We start from the raw sequence: 20,246 nt of genomic DNA, 5'->3' as shown, positions 1-20,246 counted from the left end.
TTGTTGCGGTCCTAGAGACAATTTTCACAGTTCCTTAGTATGTGCGGTTTTCTACACAAGCGCCCGTTCAGCGCTTGATTTCAATTCCGCTTCAAGCCGCCTGTCATTTCTAGGTTACTTTTACGCCTAACTGCAAGGTAGTCAAAATTTTGCTCAACAGTTCTTAGCGATATCTCAAGCACAAAATGAAGTCATTTTCACACACTCCACGTGCGAGCGCACATAGCAAACTTTCAGAAGGATGGGGACATCGTCTTAGGATCATTTTCACAGGGAATCATTCACGCAAACTAAGCTGTACATCAGCATTTTATTGTATCAGCGACCTTTCTTCATTTTTCTGCGCTGTATGCCTTAATACCATATGCGGCATACTATCTCAACTTATTTATTTATTTATTCATACTCTTAGCCCAGGGGCCGGTACAGGGTGGACGTACACCAGAGAACATGGAGGCTGTAACTGCCGCCTCAGACACGAGTGCAACGCAGAATGTGTACGACACAGTATGCGGTACAGTATGCGGCACAAGTATAGTATTCAGCTGCATTGTGCACAGGTTCAAAATGCAAGGTACAAAGTACACGGGTACACAACGATAAGCAACTCTTTCACAAGCGCAATTCAGCCAAACTGGATACGAACTTTCTGCGCATTATCGTACCGTATAGCACTTCCCTTAAATACTACGACACAGCATTTTCGCACGGCGAACTTGATTATATCATTATTACAACTGTCAGCTTCGTCATGAGGTAATCGTCATAACTATTCCTGCTTTGTGGGGATGAGCTTAATATGTGATTTCCTCAGTCATTTTCTCGTAATATATCTTTCCCATTGCTTAATTTCCCACCGAAGAGCGCCTTTTTAGCCGCCTTTCGAAGCAAGTCTTTCAGCTTTGCTTGGGCTGTGGGGCTATTTTAAGGGGTAAGAGATCGCGTAACACATGGAAAACAAATGTACTTGTTTAAACACGAATGCTGGGCCAACTTCCGGCGAGGTGAGGGTAAGAGCATACTCACTTTGAATATCGCTTATGGGAACGACTAAGAATTGCGGCGGTCGACCTTCCGAAAGCTTGTCTTGCACGTACTACAAAAGAAAAACGTCAGCAACCGATGAGAACCGATCGTCTGTGGCTATTGACTCTGACTCTAAACAATCTACACCACGAAGCCCCAACACCACTTCTGGCTTAGTTGACAAAGGCTTGGCCGTGTTGAGAGGTTTCGCAGGCTTTCAACATTACTGCGTTTTATCATTCGTTGTGCCTATGACAGTAATAATAATTGTTAAGAGATAGACGATTGCTCAGTCTATCTTAAGCTCAATTCATTGACGTCCCGTGAGAAAATTGAGCCAGAGGTGCCATCTGGAAATGCTGCACGCCGGTGCCGCAGATATATTAATTACCGTGTTCACGTAACCCGCCTTAAGCCTCAGCAGGGCACGCTGAAAGTTTTCTGAGCCCAATAACGCGGGTTCGGGTTCCGACCACAGCGTCCGCCTTTCTGTTGGATGCGGAAAGCGAAAACGCACGTGTGTACGAGATTTCGGCGCACGTCAAAGATCCCCAGGTGGTCAAAATTAATGCGGAGCCCGCCACTATACGGCGCGCCTCAACGCCTGTGTAGTGTCGGCGCGTTAAACCTCATAATCATAATCAGACACGGTGAACGTTTGCTCATATGTTGTGGTGATGAAACCTGCAAGCTGATAGCAAAGGAAGACAAAAAGCGGGTAATTTTTCAAGTATAATGTAGCCTAGACGGTGACTACAATGATAAAACGGGCACTCATGCCATTTTTGCGTTGGATAGACTAACTCCGACATGAATATAACCGACGATTATTTAGGTTTCCGCGGCAACAAGCACCGCGGTTCCTCATTCCAGAAACATTGTGGATGATAAAAGCCCTGATAAGCACCCAAAACACATCGGCATTTTGTCATCCCGCTGTCTCTGAACAAACATACAAACATGCCTGCTGCAACCGAAAAACAATAACGAACTAATGGTGTGTGGAGCTGCCTCAAATTGCTATGAACTCCTAAAATTATTTTAGCTTCCCCGTGTCATTCCCACAACAGAAAAAAAAACACGCTTAAAACGCGGTATAATTTTCCACTGTTTTTTTTTGTAAACCGCCCATCTAACTAACCGATCAGTCAATTAAACTTGTTGATTAATTGTGTTAAATGCTTAATTAACGCGCCTCACTCTAGTTGTCCCGCTAGGAGTTGCAATGGCAAAGCATAGCATGAACGGAAGCAAACCATTGTAATTTAATCCCACTTTGACACGCAAGGATTGAGCGGGAGTCATCGTGCCTTACCCGAAAGTTTGGCCATCCGTCAAAACCCGCGCTGAAACAAAAATTTGCCCTCGACATCTTTAATACCTAACTACTCAGCCATATTTGCTTTGCGTGATGGTCATGGAGCCGTTATGGCAAATGTCGTGAAAAGCGCAGTGTTATCGAAAATGATTTCGTATTCCACACGGAACGGTTATACGAGTCGACATTGAAAGGAAGACAGGCGTCATTAAACACCATGGCTACTGATCCTCTAAATGCCATCACATATTGCTTGCATTCATTGGCGAGGCGCGCATGAAGGCAACCGTGTGAGTGAGCCCACGCTAAGCCTCAGGTTCTATGTTTGGACCTGCGCCCATGCGCAGTTGCGGGAACCGTTGACGACGTCAGACCTCAAAGCGTAGCGTTAGGCCTAACTTCAGGCAGTCGCATACCCGTGTAACCTCCTCCTTGTACTGCGCATCAATATCTGCGCAAGCGAGTCGTAACCCGGGATATACGGGAGCCTTCGGACACACACTCACGCCAATTTCACACACAGGCTAATGATGCTTGGACGCGGGAGCAAACATTCTTGGTAGTCAAGCGGTCGCGGCGTACCTTGTACTGCAGCAGGGGCAGTTCTTCGAGCAGGTACTCCTCTCTGCCACAAACTTTGAGCACGAGTGCCTCCAAGGTGTGGCAGAGGAACTGCTCGCAGGTGGAGGCGCTCTCCGTGAGCTGTTGCAGGAACCCCTGCGGAGTGCTGCTCACCGCGGTGCGCACACTCAGTGTGCTCTGCGAAGACATAGGTATACATGCGATGTGTGGAATTATCCACCCGCCCTCGTTTTCGTTATCTCTCTCTCTCTCTCTCTCTCTCTCTCTCTCTCTCTCTCTCTCTCTCTCTCTCTCTCTCTCTCTCTCTCTCTCTCCTTTCGTACCACGGGTTATCGATGAGTAAACTACTACAGCTGCTCATGAGTCGCGGCCCCGTTCCCAGTCATGGTTGTTCCCACCATTGACACTTCGTAAATTACTGTTTTAGGCACCCCTCTGCCGTAAATACGGCAGAGCTCATCTCATTCGTGCGAGCACAGTAACCCCACGTCATACTGTGCAGAGCTTAAAGAACTGATTTTAGTTTATTGCGGTTACGTATCTGTGAATTGCTGACAATTTCTATGTAGTAGTTCGCCCACTCTTTGTTGTTTAATAAAATGGGTGACATAGAAAAAAAGAATTAGTAACCATTTCCAATAAAAAAGACAGCAGGTTTTTTTTTTTTTTTTTTTTTTTTGTCAGCCGGATCTAAAAACTAGCCCCAAAGAGACCGTTTCTATGGATCACTGCGGTTAAGTCGCTGCGATACTACGCAGAGAAGCGGTACCTACCCCGTTCTCGAGGAGTATGTGAGCCTCGAAGACGGTGTCCTTGGCGACCCTGTCCGCCATGTGCGGGGGCGGGAAGTGCGCTAGGCAGCGGTCGACGCGTGCCGGGTACCGGTACTTGATCTGTTCTAGCGGCGGCCACTCGGCGCGCTCGTCGGCGATCCTGGTGCAGAAGGCGCGCATGTTGCGCCGGAACTCGTTCACTTCAGCACTCTTCAGCGCCTCGAAGCTGTTCAACCCTGCAGCGGGAACGCCCGGTGCGTGCCAGTGAGGAAAAAGTATGTATGTGAGCTTATGGCATCGAAGGGCAAAGAGCGCTAAGGGAAGGAGAGGAAAGGGACAGGCCATAAAGAACGGGGAAGAATGGGTGCTGACAAAATACAGGCCACGAAGAGGGGTGAAAAGGGGCGCTGCCCAGGGAAAGGCCACGAAGAAGGGCTAAGAATGAGTGCTGACAAATGCCAGGTCATGAAGAAGAGCGAAGAGGGGGTGCTGACGAAGGACAGGCCACGAAGGAGGGTGAAAAAGGGGCGTTGGCACGGGACCGGCCATGAAGAAGGGTGCTCGTAAGGTACAGTCCATGAAGAAGGGTGAAGAGAGGGTGCTGACAAAATGCAGGCCACGAAGAAGGGTGAAAAGGGGCGTTGGCAAGGGACCAGTAGCGGTCCCAGAGATTGGTTTTGGAGGGGTGGTAAAAAACATTTTTTTCTTTATTTTTTGTTTTTTATTTTTTTTTTTTTGAGGGGGCGAATTTTTTTTTTGGAGGGGGGGGGGGGCATAAAGAACCGCTCCCCTTCTTGCACCAGTTTTGTGGAGGAGGTGATAACCATGTCAGTGTGCGCGCGTTTGCGGAGTAACCCACTTGCGCACAATCATTTAGCGGCACAGTGATTTTTGGCCCTACTTAGGCGGTACAACGGCTGGCTCCAGCCCGCATTTCTGACGGTCGCAACACGTTTGCGACCTCGCACAAGTAGGATGCTTAAGAAAAAAACGAAAAGTAAAAAGCTGAAGACCACTTTTGGGGGGGCGATCACCCCCTTCGCCCCTCCCCCCCCCCCCCCTTTGGGACCGCCACTGCAAGGGACAGGCCTTGAAGAAGGGTGCTGACAAAGGACAGGCCATTAAGAAGGGTCAATAATGGGTGCTGACCAAGGACAAGCCACGAAGGAGAGCGAAGAAGCAGCGCCGACAAAGGCCAGGCCAAGAAGGGTGAATAACAGGCACTGACAAGGAAGGAACAGGCCATACAGAAAGGAGCTGACAAGGGACAGGCCATAAAGAAGGGTGAAGAATGGGTGCTGACTAAGGACAAACCATGAAGAAGCGTGAATAAGGAGCGCCGAGAAAGGACATGCCATGAAGAAAAGTGAACAATGCGTGCTTACGAAGGACAGTCCACCACTGCCGCCTAAACGACGTCCTGCTGTAGAACCATTACAATACTGAACGCTATGTGTGAGCTGGTCGTCTTATCTACAGTTGGTGAGTTAATGCTGTTAATGTGACCGACTTTAGGCACATGGGCGACTGGGACGGACATCCCGGCTCTAGGCCGACACGTTGACACACGGGTTTCTGAATTCTACCATTATGTTGGTTGCTCAATAGCATTCGCAAGTTTGCTTGTCTTTCAGAGTTGTGGCTGGGTTTATAGGCGATAAAACAACTGGCGACGGACTTGTGAGCCAGCGAGCGACAGCTTGCGGTATACGTGATACGTATACGTATACCGGAGTCCGGCACATCAAAACTCGCCCCCCGATAGATGCACTGTTTTTTTTTTTTCATTTTGCTGACAACAGCATCGTCTGTTCCTCTACAGAGTGGAGACACTTCAAACTACAACATCTACAAGTCTCGACCGCCCTTTTTATAGAGTCGAAATGCATTGGCTATTAGCGAAAGCGGCACTTTCGTATGCGCAGCACCATACGAAAGTCCGTAAGGTTATGTAAGTGCAAGTAACAGAGATACCACGCGTTTACACCCTAAGGAGTTGAGCCTGTTGAATAAATCTGACAATGACACTGTTTTGGATAACAAATTTGCACGGCATTGTTCATCTCGATGATTGATTATGAGGTTTAGCACACCGACGCCACACAGGCGATAAGTTGCAGAGTAGTGGACAGCTCCGGATTAATTTTGACCACCTGAGGATTTTTAACGTCGCCTAAATCCCGAACACAAGGGCATTTTCGCTTTTCGCCTCACTATAAAAGTGGCCGCCGTGGGCAGTAATCGAACCCACGTCCTTGGGCTCAGCAGCACAACGCCTTAGCCACTTAGCCATCTTGGCAGGGCATTGTTCATCTCAAATGTTGGATTATTCACCTATGTTTCCCTGTAATTTTTTTCTGCCCACGGCTTCACGTTACTTAAAATCGGCACTGGCTGTGAAGTTTACGCGTATTTTGTTTAGGGGTGTCTAATTGAACCCACTGGTTGAGATATGACGCAAAAGATGCCTCACATTGGGACTGCTGTGTCTCGTGTTTATTTTGGGAGAGCGAGCAGCATCTTTTGAAATATGGTCGCTTAATACTATATACCGAATAGATTAAGCAGTAAAATGAGTTCATTCGCTAACGACGCACTTATTGTCATTTGAATTTCACAGAAGCTGACAGCATAGTGAATACTTACTGCTCTTTTTTGCTTTAAGTGGACCTGAAACCATACATTTCCTTTCCCACTTTTCCCTTCTCTACCAATCCCCCTACCAAACCTACGCATATCTATAGCAGTGGCCAAGCTTAACAAAATTGAATAAACGTCTTTTTTTTTTCAATCAATCAATCAAAGAAGGCTGTCTTAAACATATCTCGCTTTTCTTGGCATCCATTATTACGATGTTCATCTGGAGCAAATGGTAGCAGAGGCACTCTGAGCGAATAAAGTAGGGTACTAGAAGAATATCCAGCAACTGTGCACCTCGTTTGAGTACCCCTATTTCTGTCTTCGGCATCATTAAATCCGGTTCTTCGGCAATACAGCGCCATTGACATGAGCTACAGACAAGATTTCAATGATGAGGCGCCATGGTTGATCTTTTTGAGAGAGCACTCACAAGCTACGTGCCATCAGGCAGTAGGTTATTTCAGCACGCACTGCCAATAACAGTTCCGGGCAAGATACAAAGATGGCGTGGCAGAACAGATCGCCCCAACTTCGGACGCGTGTGCCCACCTTTCCCGATGAGCAGCCCTATCTGAGCGTTGACAGCTCGGTCGGCCTTGTCGGAGCGCCGGTCGACCAGCTTCAACAGCGCCTGGAAAGGCCTCACATCACACAGCCGCCGCTCCTCGTCGTTGAATTCCTCCCTCTCCGAGGTCCTCTCGCTGACGCAAGTGAACACGTAGGCGTCACGGTCTCGCAGGGAGCGGTACAGGGGCAGTTGCCGGGCCTCACGCCACGTGCACTGTTCAAGAGGTTGCAGCACAAACGGGAAAGAAGGCGTTTAGAAAACCATTTTGTTTACGCTTCGCGAATACAAACAAAGTGGTGGTTGCCATTCCTATAGGTGAAGCAATGGCACCGACAGCTTGGCAGAATCACTGAACCCGACCGCATGGACGAGTTTTGAGGTCAAGTGCAAACTGTTTGTATCGCCGCCAGTGAAGAGCATTGCCTGTGTAGCACTACTTATATAGTACTACTACTGCAGAAGGTGCATATAATTGCTATACACTAACTTTCTGCTGCATTGTTTGTTTTGTTTTGTTTTTTTTTTTTTGCTTTGTAACCCCACCCGTTCTGTAGCACCGTTGGGCCTGACGGTAAAATAAATTAAAATCAAGTGACATGAAACTAAAACCGTCATGAGATAATGACAGTGGTATCGTGTGTTATTGTTTCCGATCGCGCTATTACCTCGATGCTTCCGTCTCCCTTTGCTCAGTTTATCGGCATTTGCTTTATCGGTGGCAGGCACAAAATTGTTTCAGCTAATTGAACTTGTGTGGGGAAAAAAGTTCGCTGTTTTCTGAGCTGAGATTCCTGAAGAAACGAAGTGTTCAGCCGGTCGGTCGCACAAATAAAACTTGCTATTGGATTTGCTAATAATCAACGGGCTACCAGTTTAAAAATTAATTGGTAATAATATTCAACCAGTCGTTATCCATTATAAAACAGGTTATTATTCAAGCTGTAATTTTTATTAACGATATGAAATGCTAGTAATCAACTGTCAAAATCGGCGGGGGGTAAAAATAGGGTGCTTTTTTGAAACTGATAATCGGGGATAAATTATTTTTATTTTGGTAAAAACATTCCAAAATTCGTATTTATTCAGGTTAAATCTAGAGATGTACTAAGTAATACACTCAGTTCACTTTATCAGAAGGTATCACAAGCTTATCAAGTTTAACACGTTAAAACTGGTGTTTTCTTCAACCTGATAATCGGGGCACATCAGGGTACTAAATACTCTCCCAAGTGTCGCATTTGTTTCAAGGATCAGTAATGATGACAGTAGAGCATTGATAACCTCCAAGAATGTAAACATTTTATTCACGAAAAGCTGTTCATGGTTTTTTTTTAACATCCTTGTTTACATACACAATGATCTGCATGCGAACCGCTCGGTCTGCATTGGAGACCTGTCCGATCGTTGAACGTATCTCAGCCGGGAGAAAGTTCTCTGGACATCACCACTTCCATTATCCCTTTCAGTCACGAATTATTATATTCACTGCAGAAAAATTTCATACTTGGAGGTTTAGCAGTGTCAAGTGTCTAGAGGTAAGAAAAAAAAAGTTTAGTCTCTCTAGAATACTTATTACGCCAATGGCATCACGTCCTCATACGGAGACACCATCACTCAATCCTGCTTTTCCCTATAAAAAATATTAAATATTCTGAGGCAGTTTAAAAACAAGAAGGAAAAATAATTTCTGCACATTAAAGAGGTGTTTTTAGCCTTTAAAAATTGTTTACGCCACAGTAAACGAGAACTTAGAACGGCAACACACCGGCTCTCCCACAAAACTTGGTGGCGTCCATTTTGAAACTATGTTTATGAGTACGGTTCCGCCATTCCACATCACATGGTGCTACCTTTTCACTTCCGTAGGTTTCGAACATCAGCCGCACCGCTCTGGAGCATGAACTCTTTTCGTTTTCACGAGAAAAACGACGAAGAAAGTCGCGCCTCCATATGGAGACACGGTGACTGAAAGGGTTAGGTAGGCACAATGTTAATGCCGCATTGGCCAGCCTGCAGTAGCGAGCGGTAGTGTCATGCCAATACTCAATGAGTTCGAAAGCTGTGTTTGCGGGGCTTGCTTTCAGCGAGTACTGGTTGATAACGGCAGACCGTAAGCGCACGGTTGGGCTGGCCGCTACTTTTGAAAGGTCCATTTGCAGAGCAATCCAATTTAACCCGATTTTGCTGAAACATGTTCGGGGTATACAAAACCCAATTTTACCTGAAGACGAACAACCCACATTTTAAATCGGGGTATTATTCAAGCTGTAATTTCAAGAACGATATGGACAGTCAGTAATCTTTTAATTATTGTTTTGCTTAACCCAATCGATCGATCGGTTATATTATTAATTAACAATATAATGGAATAATTATTCAATCGATTAATAAGTATAAAAAACTATTTCGACGTTATTAATACACGTATTAGATTTGATTGGTTGATTGATTGATTGATTGATTGATTGATTGATTGATTGATTGATTGATTGATTGATTGATTGATTGATTGATTGATTGATTGATTGATTGATTGATTGATTGATTGATTGATTGATTGATTGATTGATTGATTGATTGTGTGGTCACTACTAGTTTACGTGGTGGAAAGCGAAAGAATAATGTCAATATATCCGCTGTCAGGATTATCTGTCAATTCGCGGATTTTTTTTTTCTGCTTATCATAATCGAAGTGTACAAAGTATTGGAAAATTTAAAGTCATCCATCAGTTATCGTGTTCTACGCGGCGTCTACACACCCGATGGCTTGCATCGTTCTCGACAGCGTACGCAGCTAAAAACTTTCTCAGTGAATATTCGTAATAGGCGTCCCACAAGTTTTGACAGAAACAGATTCTCACGCACCTCCTTGACCTGTTCGAGCGTGGACTCTCTGTGGACCTGGAGAAGGAGTATGAGGCCGTTGGGCAGAAGCACGGTGATTTCGACGAGGGGCTCCGGCTGCAGGGTCCAGGGGTCCTCAAGGTGCAGGCCGCTCACCGGGGGCATCATGGCACTCGGCCTTCCTCATGCCTCCCCGAAGAACAAGAGAGAGGGCGGCCGTCCTCCCTGGCTGCCCGGCCGGTTGCTGTGGGAACGTGAAAAGCGAAAAAGAACGGTACTCTGTTCTATCGTGTCGCAGCAAAGTTAGAAAGGAATGCGCAACAAGGCAGGGATTCATCTTTCGCGAAAGATGTATTTATGCTTAAGTCAAAGTTAAGAATTACCAGAGGATTCAGTCCCTTTATCTTGAGTGTTTTTATACTTATGACAAAAAATAGCAGCCGTCATTTACACACGCAAAATATGAAAAATGAACTACACTGAGTTCGTTCCTTAAACGGCTGCTGGGGCATATGCCCATACACTACTGCAAAGTCTTTGTGCCCTGACATGGCCTGATAGGAAAGGACCACTATCAGGACTTTGGCGTATGCTGGCGATTTGATAAGCTTGCCGACTGCGCCGCTAACAGCACTTCTAGAACGGTTCTGAAAGCGAACTTCGGCTGGAACGGTAGCAAAATTTTGCTCTAGACAATATGTGTGCTATGTGCGAGCTGATATAAAGTTCCCCATTCCACTTCGCTTGGTTCGGTCGTCCGTACTTCTTTTAATGTGTTAGCACCCTTTGGCGAGTATCTCAAAGCCAACAGAGCAATGTCTTCCATCAACACAAAATGCATAACGAAAGAACTGAAGATACTTAAACGTTTTACTAGCTTAAACAAAGATTATTGTAGAAAAAAGGCAAAGAGAAGACGAAAATACGTATTAAAACGAACCGAAAAGTCGCCATATTTGCCTATCGATAGCCAAATCTGGAAACTTGGCTTTTGGAAGCGAAATCTGGGAACTGGTTTCCGTTTCTGGTATTCGTCACGGGAAACCAGAGAAAAAAATATGAAATAAAGACTGCAATCGAAGTAACAAAATCGCGAAGGTATATAATGCCGCGCCCTCGTCAATCGCTTGAGGGCGCGACCGACCCAATCGCAAGCGGCTTTGGTAAATTAATACATAAAAACTGTAAATGAGCTCCTTAAATGACATTCATGATGATGATGATGATAGTGACAACGAATAGCAAAGTCTTTTCTATGAATCGGGGTGATGCTATGGGGATGGCACATTTCTATCTCGTCTGTGTGCCTATAGTATTGTGTGCCTATAGTGTTATGTGCCTATATTGTGTGCCTGTGTGCCTATATAGTAGTAGTTATCTACTACTGCTTTTTTTTTGGTACGAATGCTGCTTGTTTTCACATTATCGCCTAATCCTAATAATGGTTGCGACGGCACTCGATGGATACTCTCTCCACTTGTTATCCACCAATCCTTTACTCGCTTTTTGCTGATCTCCACCGCATATCAGTTATTGCTCCCTAAACGGTAAAAACGAATGCTTTAATAATGTGAATCGTCCCCCATTTCGGCTTGGAATAACACTTCGGCATACTCGTATTAAATTTTCTATCCTGGCCTCATCCATTTCTGAGCTTACACACTTCTCATCCTTTGTCGAGTAAATGTGCCCTTGACCTTAAGCAACCGATGCACTCCCTTTAGTGCTAACGCAAAAATTCTCTTTCCTAATCCTTCATTTGCCTGCTTTATGGATTTCTCGTTTTTTTTCTCCCTCTCTCTGTTTCCAGAGTAACCGTCCCATCATCATTCACCTTGAAAGACGTACATAAGTCAGCGCCCTCACGAGATTAAACTTTCAAAAAGCAAAGAACGACGAAAAATACCCTCTATAGACTCACGTGCTCTTTCAATGCCAACCCGAAAACGTAGGGTCTGTGAAAGGTCGAAGTGGCGTAAGAGTGTTTAGATCGAATCAGTACACAGTTCGTACAATTTATGTCGCTTCTTATCTGCATCTTCTCTCACATGCCATTCTCCTTGGTACATCCTCGTCAATTTGTTTTTTCTTGTCACAAGGTTGTGAAGAAGGTGCACACGAGAGGATATACTGCTGACAAAAGTGCAAAATGTCCACTGCTTATTTACCCCATTGTCTCGCCCTCGCACCCCCCGCGGGTGCATGCCTTCCGGGCCACGCTTGACCCGACACAAGTATGCGGCTTTCTTTCCTTCGCCTCATCCGTCAACTCCTGTTCCGTGGGGACAGCCTCTTAATTCTGAGTTCTAAGCTATGACATGCCTGTTTGTGTATTTCATTGCCTGGTTTTGTGTATTGTTATCTAGAGACTTGCACCTTTATTGATAATGTCCGACAATAACTAGCACTCAATATCTTCCTTTTTTATTCTTTCCTTGCGTTTATGTTCGTTGCCTTTTGTGCTCTTTAGGGTACATTGATCACTCATCCCTAGAAAGTGTATACTTCACTGTCATTCACTCTTACTACGTGTTGTGTGCTGATTTGTTGTAACTTAATTTTTGCTATCTATTCATTGAGAAGCTCCTAACTATGGGACCCTCGCCTGCGTAACATAATTATTGTACGACTTTATTGAATATTTAATAAAGTAAAACTGAAGCTCAAACATCTAGTTCTAAGCGTGCACTGCGTGAGTCCTCGTAGATTTTCTTTCGCCTCATGCCTTGGGAAGCCTGTTGCAAAAGGAACAGTTGGGTGAGCTTGTGTGCATGTTGCGTAATAGATGCTCAAAGGACGAAGCACGAGATGCAGTGGCAGGACAAGAGGAGAAGCCTGTCGGAAGCATGCATGCTAGCTTTTTCCTTTTTACTCGAATAACGGCTGCTGGTGACACCTCTGAAAGCGAAAATATCCGGCCTGACGTTGGCACAAACGTTCAGGTGTCAGCGACGGAGCTAACGTTAGCTTTTAAAACGGTACGCATGCACGGCTGGGCAGGTTCAAGTAAAAGTTCGGTTACCTGCACCTGTTGAAAATTTTCTAGGTTCAAGGTTCAGCTTGAACTCAACAAAAAAGTATGTGCATGGCATTGTTCCATATTTACACAGTCATGCACGCACACGCACAAACACACCCGCAATCACACACTGTGTTTGTAAAAATGTGTAATAAAATGTGTAAAAGCGTATAAAAATGGACGAGTTAACACTACCCCAACTTCACCAACAAAATAAAAAAATGACCGTCATCACAAATACACGCGGTGCGCAGTTTCGGAGTAAGAGCTCTGTGAAGCACCAAAGCAAAAAATAAACACCGAACACAAAAAAGGAAATAGCACATTTAAAAACCTTACTTTTTTGCCATTCTCTGTCAGCATTCTCGAAGTTCGACTAACTATATAACCCCGACCTACACACTTTATAGCAAATATACCTCCCTGTTACAACGGTAGCAACCTTAACATAAGTCTAGCATAAGTATAACATAAGTCTAGCATAAGTCTAACATAAGTCTAGTTACCTTAACATAAAAAAAATCGTGAAGCCTAAGGCTATAACAGAATCCCACATTACGTAATAGGACGTGCTTACTCGAAACTTGTACGTTTAAAAAAGAATTTTGCTCTAAGTGTATCTAAACGCAATGACCAGTATGCGATGAAGTTCAAACAACACAAGACGCCTAAAGGCTTCTTTGTTACCACGTACATTTCAGTGAGCGGTGCGAGGAAGCTTAAAACTTCTCGCTTTAAGAGTAATACAGTTACCGTGTCAGGGGCAAATTGCATTCCGCTGATGATATGGGTCAACGGACTGTATCTGTTAGTCCTGAACAACACACTCTGGTTCATAACAGATTTCGCTCCAGGAACGGCGAAAGTTTGCCGTTTCTTTCTATATCTTCAATTTTTTAAGGTGAAGGACGCCAAAGCAGGAAGCCCATCTAATACGGAAGGTGATGGAATGTCAGAAGACTGCTTTTAATCCACTATAAAGGGTCTCCACGTAACGAAGTCGGTAATAAGACTAGGCAGAAATCCACGGCTGATGCTTCTTTGGAAAAAGGGCGTGAACACACAAAACGGGATGGCTATGTCAAAATCGGCGTCCTCAAGGACCTAAGCTCTTAGTATCATCTATACAACGAAGCGCGAACTCATAACGGCAAGCAACAATCCCCATTGTACGAGGCCGGCAGCTTTGAAGTGACTGTACGGCACTTGAACGCTGTCTTCGAAGTGAGGCCTCTTAAAATGGGCGGCGCCAGGAAATTATTTTATTTGTTCGCGGGAGTTTTCTGTTGACACCAACGGTCGCGAAAGAACCCTTGGGGGGTAGAGGTAAAAAGCTTTGTCTTAAAAGACAATTCCTGTGTAACCCTCCCCCATCCCCACACAAGCACCGAGTATTTGCTTGTAGCGTTGTAGCGACGTAGCGGATACATTTGGCTGAATTCGTAAACGGGTGCTCCGTTTGCTTTTGCATGCGCCTGTGCTCATAGAGTTTATCAAAAACTCTATGCCTGTGCTGACACTATTTAGCTGGCGTCATATCAGTTCCACGGGCCGTTCTCTGGTAACCGTAGAAGTGATAGCGGTATCAATTAAACGCCCTGGGCCGTTCTAAGCTACAAAAGGTAACGAAACGTCACTGACCTGGCGTCGGCCGGTGCAGGAACCGATCACCGGCAAGGAATAGGCCAGGAGAGAAGCGTCGACGGTTACGAAGCGGTAGCCTGCAGTGCGGCTCGTCGGAAAAACGCGCATCCAGAGCGACGGCGCGCGTCACAGCGGCGCAAGCGACGGCGGCGGCGTCAACAGCGAAGCCGAGCTTGCGGTTTCCGCTCCGTTCTATCGGAAAAGGAAACATTTTGAACGTGCATGGATTGCGACGCGTGCGCGAAGGGCGGAGCTCGGGCTGTTTGGAGGAGGGAGGAATTGTTGCCGCTTCTGAGCTGCGAGAGAGGAATGGGATATCCTGTTTCCCTTTCGAAGCCCGCGCCCAGCGCGACCGCCACGGGAGACGGCCTGCCGTCCGCCAGCCGACCTACGGCACGACGCCGCCTACTACTCGTTATCGCTGCCACAAACTGCTGTACACAGCGGTGTTTGCAAACGTTGGCAGCGCAGCTTAAGCGCAGCAGAGCAGCCGCGCCGCGATTGTGTCTCACTCTGCTGCAATGTTTAACACAGTCACGCTGGCCCGCGCTGTCAAACCGCGAAGATGACGGCGACTGCAAGCAGAAAACAAGTGACTCCGTGCAGCGTTGTACGGTGTGCGGGTCGCGGGCGTTTTTTGGTTGTTTCGCCGGTGGAGAATGGCTCATCCTCCAGCGTGCAACGCGGGCGCGTCGTCCTGTTAAATACTATAGCCTTTCTTGGGCTACTTGAAAACAAAAATTTTGGTCTGTCTGTCTGTCTGTCTGTCTGTCTGTCTGTCTGTCTGTCCCTCGACTCAGCCACCCTGGCAAAACTTTACAGAATTATTTAACGAGAAGTTTGTTGCGTACGGGCGTTCCACGCCAAACGTCCTAGAAAGTTCACTCGACCATTACACTATGAAAATTCATGGTTGATCGTTTCTCTACAGTATTCGTTCTCGCAGCCTATTTTTCGCGAAAAAAAGTTCTCTCTCCTACAGCAATCTGAAAATCGCGGCACTGACGAAAACATACGCTGCGAAAACAATTCTCTAAAATAAAATAATATTCGGAGCCCAGTGGAGTAACCTCAGGTGATATAGAAAAAGGAGCGCGCTTCCTTGCTTCAATGCATTAAGAGTTGCTAGTGCGTTTAAAAATGTACTTTGCCGTGAAGCAAAGTGGCGCTCCTGAGCAACATTTTACATTGTTTTGCAGATGTTATCACCTTTTTAGAGGCAATGCAGCTGCATACTTTGTCTATATTGTTGACAGTGAGTGAGCAGAAAATGCGGGAGCCTGGAAGCGGTTAGTTTGAGCGCAGTAAAGGCATGAACTTCGAAAAAATTGCAAAATTGCTCCTGTTCAAATGGTTATCGCGCTGTGTAGCATTCCGCGTAAAAATACAGCCTTAGGCTCATTTGGTGCGGTGGATGGCGTGGAGGAGGGTGCCTTGTGGGTATGTGTTGGTTTGAAGGCGGCGGTGGGCGGCGACTTCCTCCTTATTGAACTTGTCGTGAGGCGCGGGAAAGATGCGACGTTCGAGGCGGTATAGTGTTCGAGGATATCTTTGTATTTTGTGGATACACAATGGTACTCTGCCGACGGTGACGCTAGGGTGTTGGAGGGGAACACCCGGCAGATAGGCGCGCTGGCGGCACCATGAGCCGCCTCATTCCCCTCCAGAGACTGGTACCCCGGGTTTCAGAGAACGTATACAGGTAATGAATGTTAGGGATAGGACTGTAGGATGCGGAGGGCTAAGGGAGCACTGAGACCGGTGCGGTAATGGCGACAGGTTGCTTGGGAATCTGTAACTATGGTGATAATGTCTTGAGATGCAGTGGCTGCGAGGGCTATTGCGATTTCTTCTGCAGTTTTGGAGTCGTTGCCAATTACAGTTGTGCAAGTCAATTCAACTCCTCGGTGTTCTATGGTTGTAATTGCGAAGGCTGGTTTAGAGTCATATTTTGCGGCGTCGTCGTATCGGGTGTTTCGGGGCTTGACTCGAAGCTCCTTGCGAAGCATTCGGATGCGTGCTTGTCGGCGACCGCGGTTGTGAACGGGGTGCAATGGGGCGACAGAGATGCAACTGCGTAGTTCCAGGGGGATGCGTTGGCGAGGGTTATGGGTGTTAGGAAGTTGGTAACCGAGGTGACGGAGGAGTTGACTAGCACTGCGTGTGAGCTCAAGCAGTTCAATCTATTTGGCATGATGGGCCACTTGAAGTTCGTCCCAGGGGTTATGAATTCCCTCTGTACATATTTGGCAGTGGAAGTAGTCGGGTGAGGCCCTAGTGCTAATTTATATGCTTGCCGGATGATTATGTCGAGTTTTTGGATTCCACTATTTTTGACAGCCAAATATGTAGTTCCGTATGTGATGCAGCTAATTAGTAGGGCTTGAATGATTCGCATGAGGTCGTTAATTTTCAGGTGAATGTACTGGGGGAGGGCGTCCCAGTGCTCCTTTTCCGTCAGTCCTAATGAGGAGGTGGTCAAGTGTCGGACTGAGAGTGGGTACCGGCCGGTGCTTTTCGTGCGCTTGCGAAGACAGAATTTGAGCTGTTTTGGGGGTTCTCTGGGGGGTCGAGCCACTCCGCCCAAGCTCGAGGAGAAGGGGAAAGGGAGTCTGTGTATATGTTCCTTGTCTGTATATTCTCTACGCAGTCCCACATGTAGTGCTGGTTTTTAGGGCACCCGTGACTGCAGCGTGGGCAGCTAGGGCGGCCAGGTTTATTTTCTGTGCAGTGGATGATATTCGGGGTGCATAGGACGCCTGCGTAGGTCGGGTCAACGGGCCATGCAGCTTTTCTTGGTCGCGATCGAAGACAAGTTGCATGGCCCGTTGAGCCGACCTAAGCAGGCGTCCTAGTTGTTTAGTAAGTCGCCAAGTTTCAGGTCCATGTGCCACAACCGGCAGAATGCACTGGCTCTAGATGTTTCTTTGGAGTGACAGAGGCAGCTTACCTTTTATTATTTGGGAGAACTTGCCGACTGCTCCCCAACCCATACTATTCTGAGCCAGATTTCTGTCGTTGTTGGGGCAGCACTAACCATCTCTCCGAGGTAGTTGTATTATTTAACTTCTTCTAAGCTCCTAAGCTGAAGAGAATGTTTTCGGTATGCTTATTCTACATTAGTTTAGATATATTCATATTTATTTTTAGCCCCACGGCCGTGCTTTCTGAATGTACTTCCTTAAGCATTTTTTGCGTGTGTTCTGCAGTCTCAATTAGGAAGGCAATGTAGTCCGCAAACCTGAAACGGCTCAAGTATTCCCTAATTATCCTTAATCCTATTTCTTCCTAGTCAATCTTTCTAAATACCCCCTCCAGACATGCTGCGAATAGTTTTGGCGAGATAGTATCTCCCTGTCTTACTCCATTTCGGATAGGAAATTTATTGATTTGCTTGTGGGGGGTTATCCTGCTCGTGCATTCCGTATATATGTCTCCTGTATTGCAGAACGGTGTACTGAAGGGCTTGTTGGTACATCATATCGCTTAAAAACAGCGCGGATGTCCGGACTAAGGAAGAAACAGACGACACAAGCGCTGTTGTGGCTACAACAAACGAGCCATAGTTACTCCCGCCGTTTATTCTCTTGTTTTCTAGTGCATTTATCACGGCTGCGATAAGCACAGAATAAAACGCTTTTTCATAGTCTATAAATTCCATGTAAAAGGGTTTAATGTGTTCTGCTGATTTTTCTATCACTTCATTGACAACATAGATGTGATCCATGGTTGAGTACCCTTTCCTAAACCCAGCCTGCTCTCTGCGTAGTTAAAAATCCGGGATAACAATAAAACCGTTGCAAAAACACTGGCAACACTGTGCCTCCGCTCGATTATCGCCTTCGTCATCGGCGGCGAGTTCGCGGGAGGGCCATCGTGAAGGAAAGACCCTCCCTGGCGTGCATACAACTGCAGGGGACTCTAGTGCAACGTGCTAGAGCCTCGCGTTGCTAGAACGCTGCGTCGTCGTCGTTCTCTGTTCTCAACACCAGTCCTTCACTTCGGGTTGTCGATCAATTCGCTCCCGCGCTACAAACGGCTAGCCTTCTGGTTGGCTCACTTGATAGAGCGACTGCTCCGGTTAAGCGGTGGTCCCGGGTTTTAATCCTGGACCATGACGAATTTTTCTTCAACTGCGAAGTATCTCAGAAAGCTGTATAGCTTTCCTTTGCAGCCGTACGGCTGCATTCAGGTGGATGTCAAACTTTTCTTTCCGTGTCATATGTGTTGTTGTTGCAAAAGCTTCCTTGTCTTGGCATACCCAATACACTTCTCATGTGGATCGAAACGTACCCTTCTGAAAGACACCAGTGCGTGATTCTTGATGGTGTGTGCTCATCAAGCGTCGGTGTATTGTCGGGAGTGCCGCAAGGGTCTGTTTTTGGGGCCCCTGCATTTTCTAATTTTTGTAAATGATATATCCGACAATATCTCTAGCCGTGTTCGATTATACGCTGATGATTGCTGCATTTACGGTAACATTACCTGTGAAGCGCACATCGTTCAATTGCAGAATGACCTGAACTCTGTAGTTTCTTGCTATGATTTGTGGAAAATGACATTAAATCTGTCGAAGCGTAAATTCGTGAAATTTACGAACAAAAAAACAGCCTCATATTTCAAAATACGTCATGGCCGGAGCTACATGTACTGTATTTTTGTATTGTATTTTGTATTACTGTATTGTACTGTTTTTTTTTTTGTTCTGTCGTGCGATTTTTGTCCAAACGATGTACAGTATTGCTTTGCTTCTTCTCCCCCCTAGAATAATGCCCGTGAGGGCGATGCAGGTACCTCAATAAATAAATAAATAAATAAATAAATAAATAAATAAATAAATAAATAAATAAATAAATAAATAAATAAATAAATAAATAAATAAAAATGTAAACACACACTAAATAAACAGTAAACTGCACAGCTGCAGAACTGGTCATTTTTTGGCACTGCCAAGGGGCACCCTCCACTGCTGCGGAAAATCAGTGCACGCCATGTGCTGGGGTGCTTCTTGGAAGCCCTTGGACTGCACAAGGGCAACTGTCCGCAGCATGCCCATCAGGCGGTTGCAAGCAACCTTACCAGCAGGGCATTCACAGTTCCCATCGGCCACTTCTCCGTGCTGGCCAACTGCGGCTATCACGCTGTACGGTGGTGGTGTCTTTTTCTTGCTGGAGTAGCACTGCGCTCGAAAAGAACACGAGTCCACGCCTGAAAAGAAGTGTTCACAATGTGACGACTTCTCTTAACTTTTGTGTGCTACAAATGATACAACCGATGCAAACCCAGAAGCTGCAACATGCACCCCTAACCATACATCGTTTATTAATGGAGGTATGTCTTAATGGCGCTCAACCTAAACTGCTATTTTTTTTTTTTGCTCGAACGTTAGCCTCTTCCTCCTATTCATTTGCTCACCCCCCTCTGCTTGGAATCCTTATTTCTCTGCTTCACCGGCATGATCCTCTCCTCACCGAACCAACAACAACTCACCCCATCAACCGCACAACGGCCATTCCTAGACAAAAACGTTGTCAGAGGCTATTCAGCACAAAACAACCCGACGAAATCGACATCTATACTGATTCCAGCCTGACACCACCAAATTTTGGTACTGCCTGGGTTTCCCCAGATGACCGAACCATTATAGGAACCCGACACTCCAATATTCCTGTAACACCCACGGAAGCGGAACTACTCGCCATTACTCATGCTCTTGACTACTTGATGTACGACCACCATCAACCATACCAAAAAAGATCAGAATATTAACCGATTGCTACGAAGCATTTCAAGAACTTCGACGACCATTTTCAACGCACCCTTCCGTAAACC

General features: G+C 46.1%; 1 protein-coding gene across 2 annotated transcripts in view; it reads right to left on the bottom strand.

The window, feature by feature from the left end:
• The window catches only part of Pi3k92e (phosphatidylinositol 3-kinase 92E), a 44,038-nt gene extending 29,196 nt beyond the window's left edge, over positions 1-14,842 (bottom strand). The window contains exons 1-6 of one of the 2 annotated variants that reach the window (XM_077677994.1): positions 14,412-14,842; positions 9,773-9,995; positions 6,889-7,120; positions 3,700-3,935; positions 2,927-3,103; positions 1,027-1,096 (exon numbers count right to left, since the gene is read on the bottom strand). In XM_077677994.1, coding sequence (XP_077534120.1) covers positions 1,027-1,096; positions 2,927-3,103; positions 3,700-3,935; positions 6,889-7,120; positions 9,773-9,919 — 862 coding nt within the window. In that variant the 5' untranslated portion in view covers positions 9,920-9,995; positions 14,412-14,842. Of the gene's footprint in view, positions 1-1,026; positions 1,097-2,926; positions 3,104-3,699; positions 3,936-6,888; positions 7,121-9,772; positions 9,996-10,134; positions 10,152-14,411 lie in introns of those variants that run through there. The other variant, XM_077677995.1, reaches the window with a different exon arrangement.
• Between the last annotated feature and the right edge of the window lie 5,404 nt (positions 14,843-20,246).

Source organism: Haemaphysalis longicornis, unplaced genomic scaffold (assembly GCF_048455015.1).
Source record: "Haemaphysalis longicornis isolate Haplotype H1 unplaced genomic scaffold, Haemaphysalis longicornis Haplotype H1 scaffold_7, whole genome shotgun sequence".
NCBI lineage: Eukaryota > Metazoa > Arthropoda > Arachnida > Ixodida > Ixodidae > Haemaphysalis > Haemaphysalis longicornis.
Note: the sequence above shows the minus strand (reverse complement) of the source record. Positions and strands in the feature narration are given on the sequence as shown.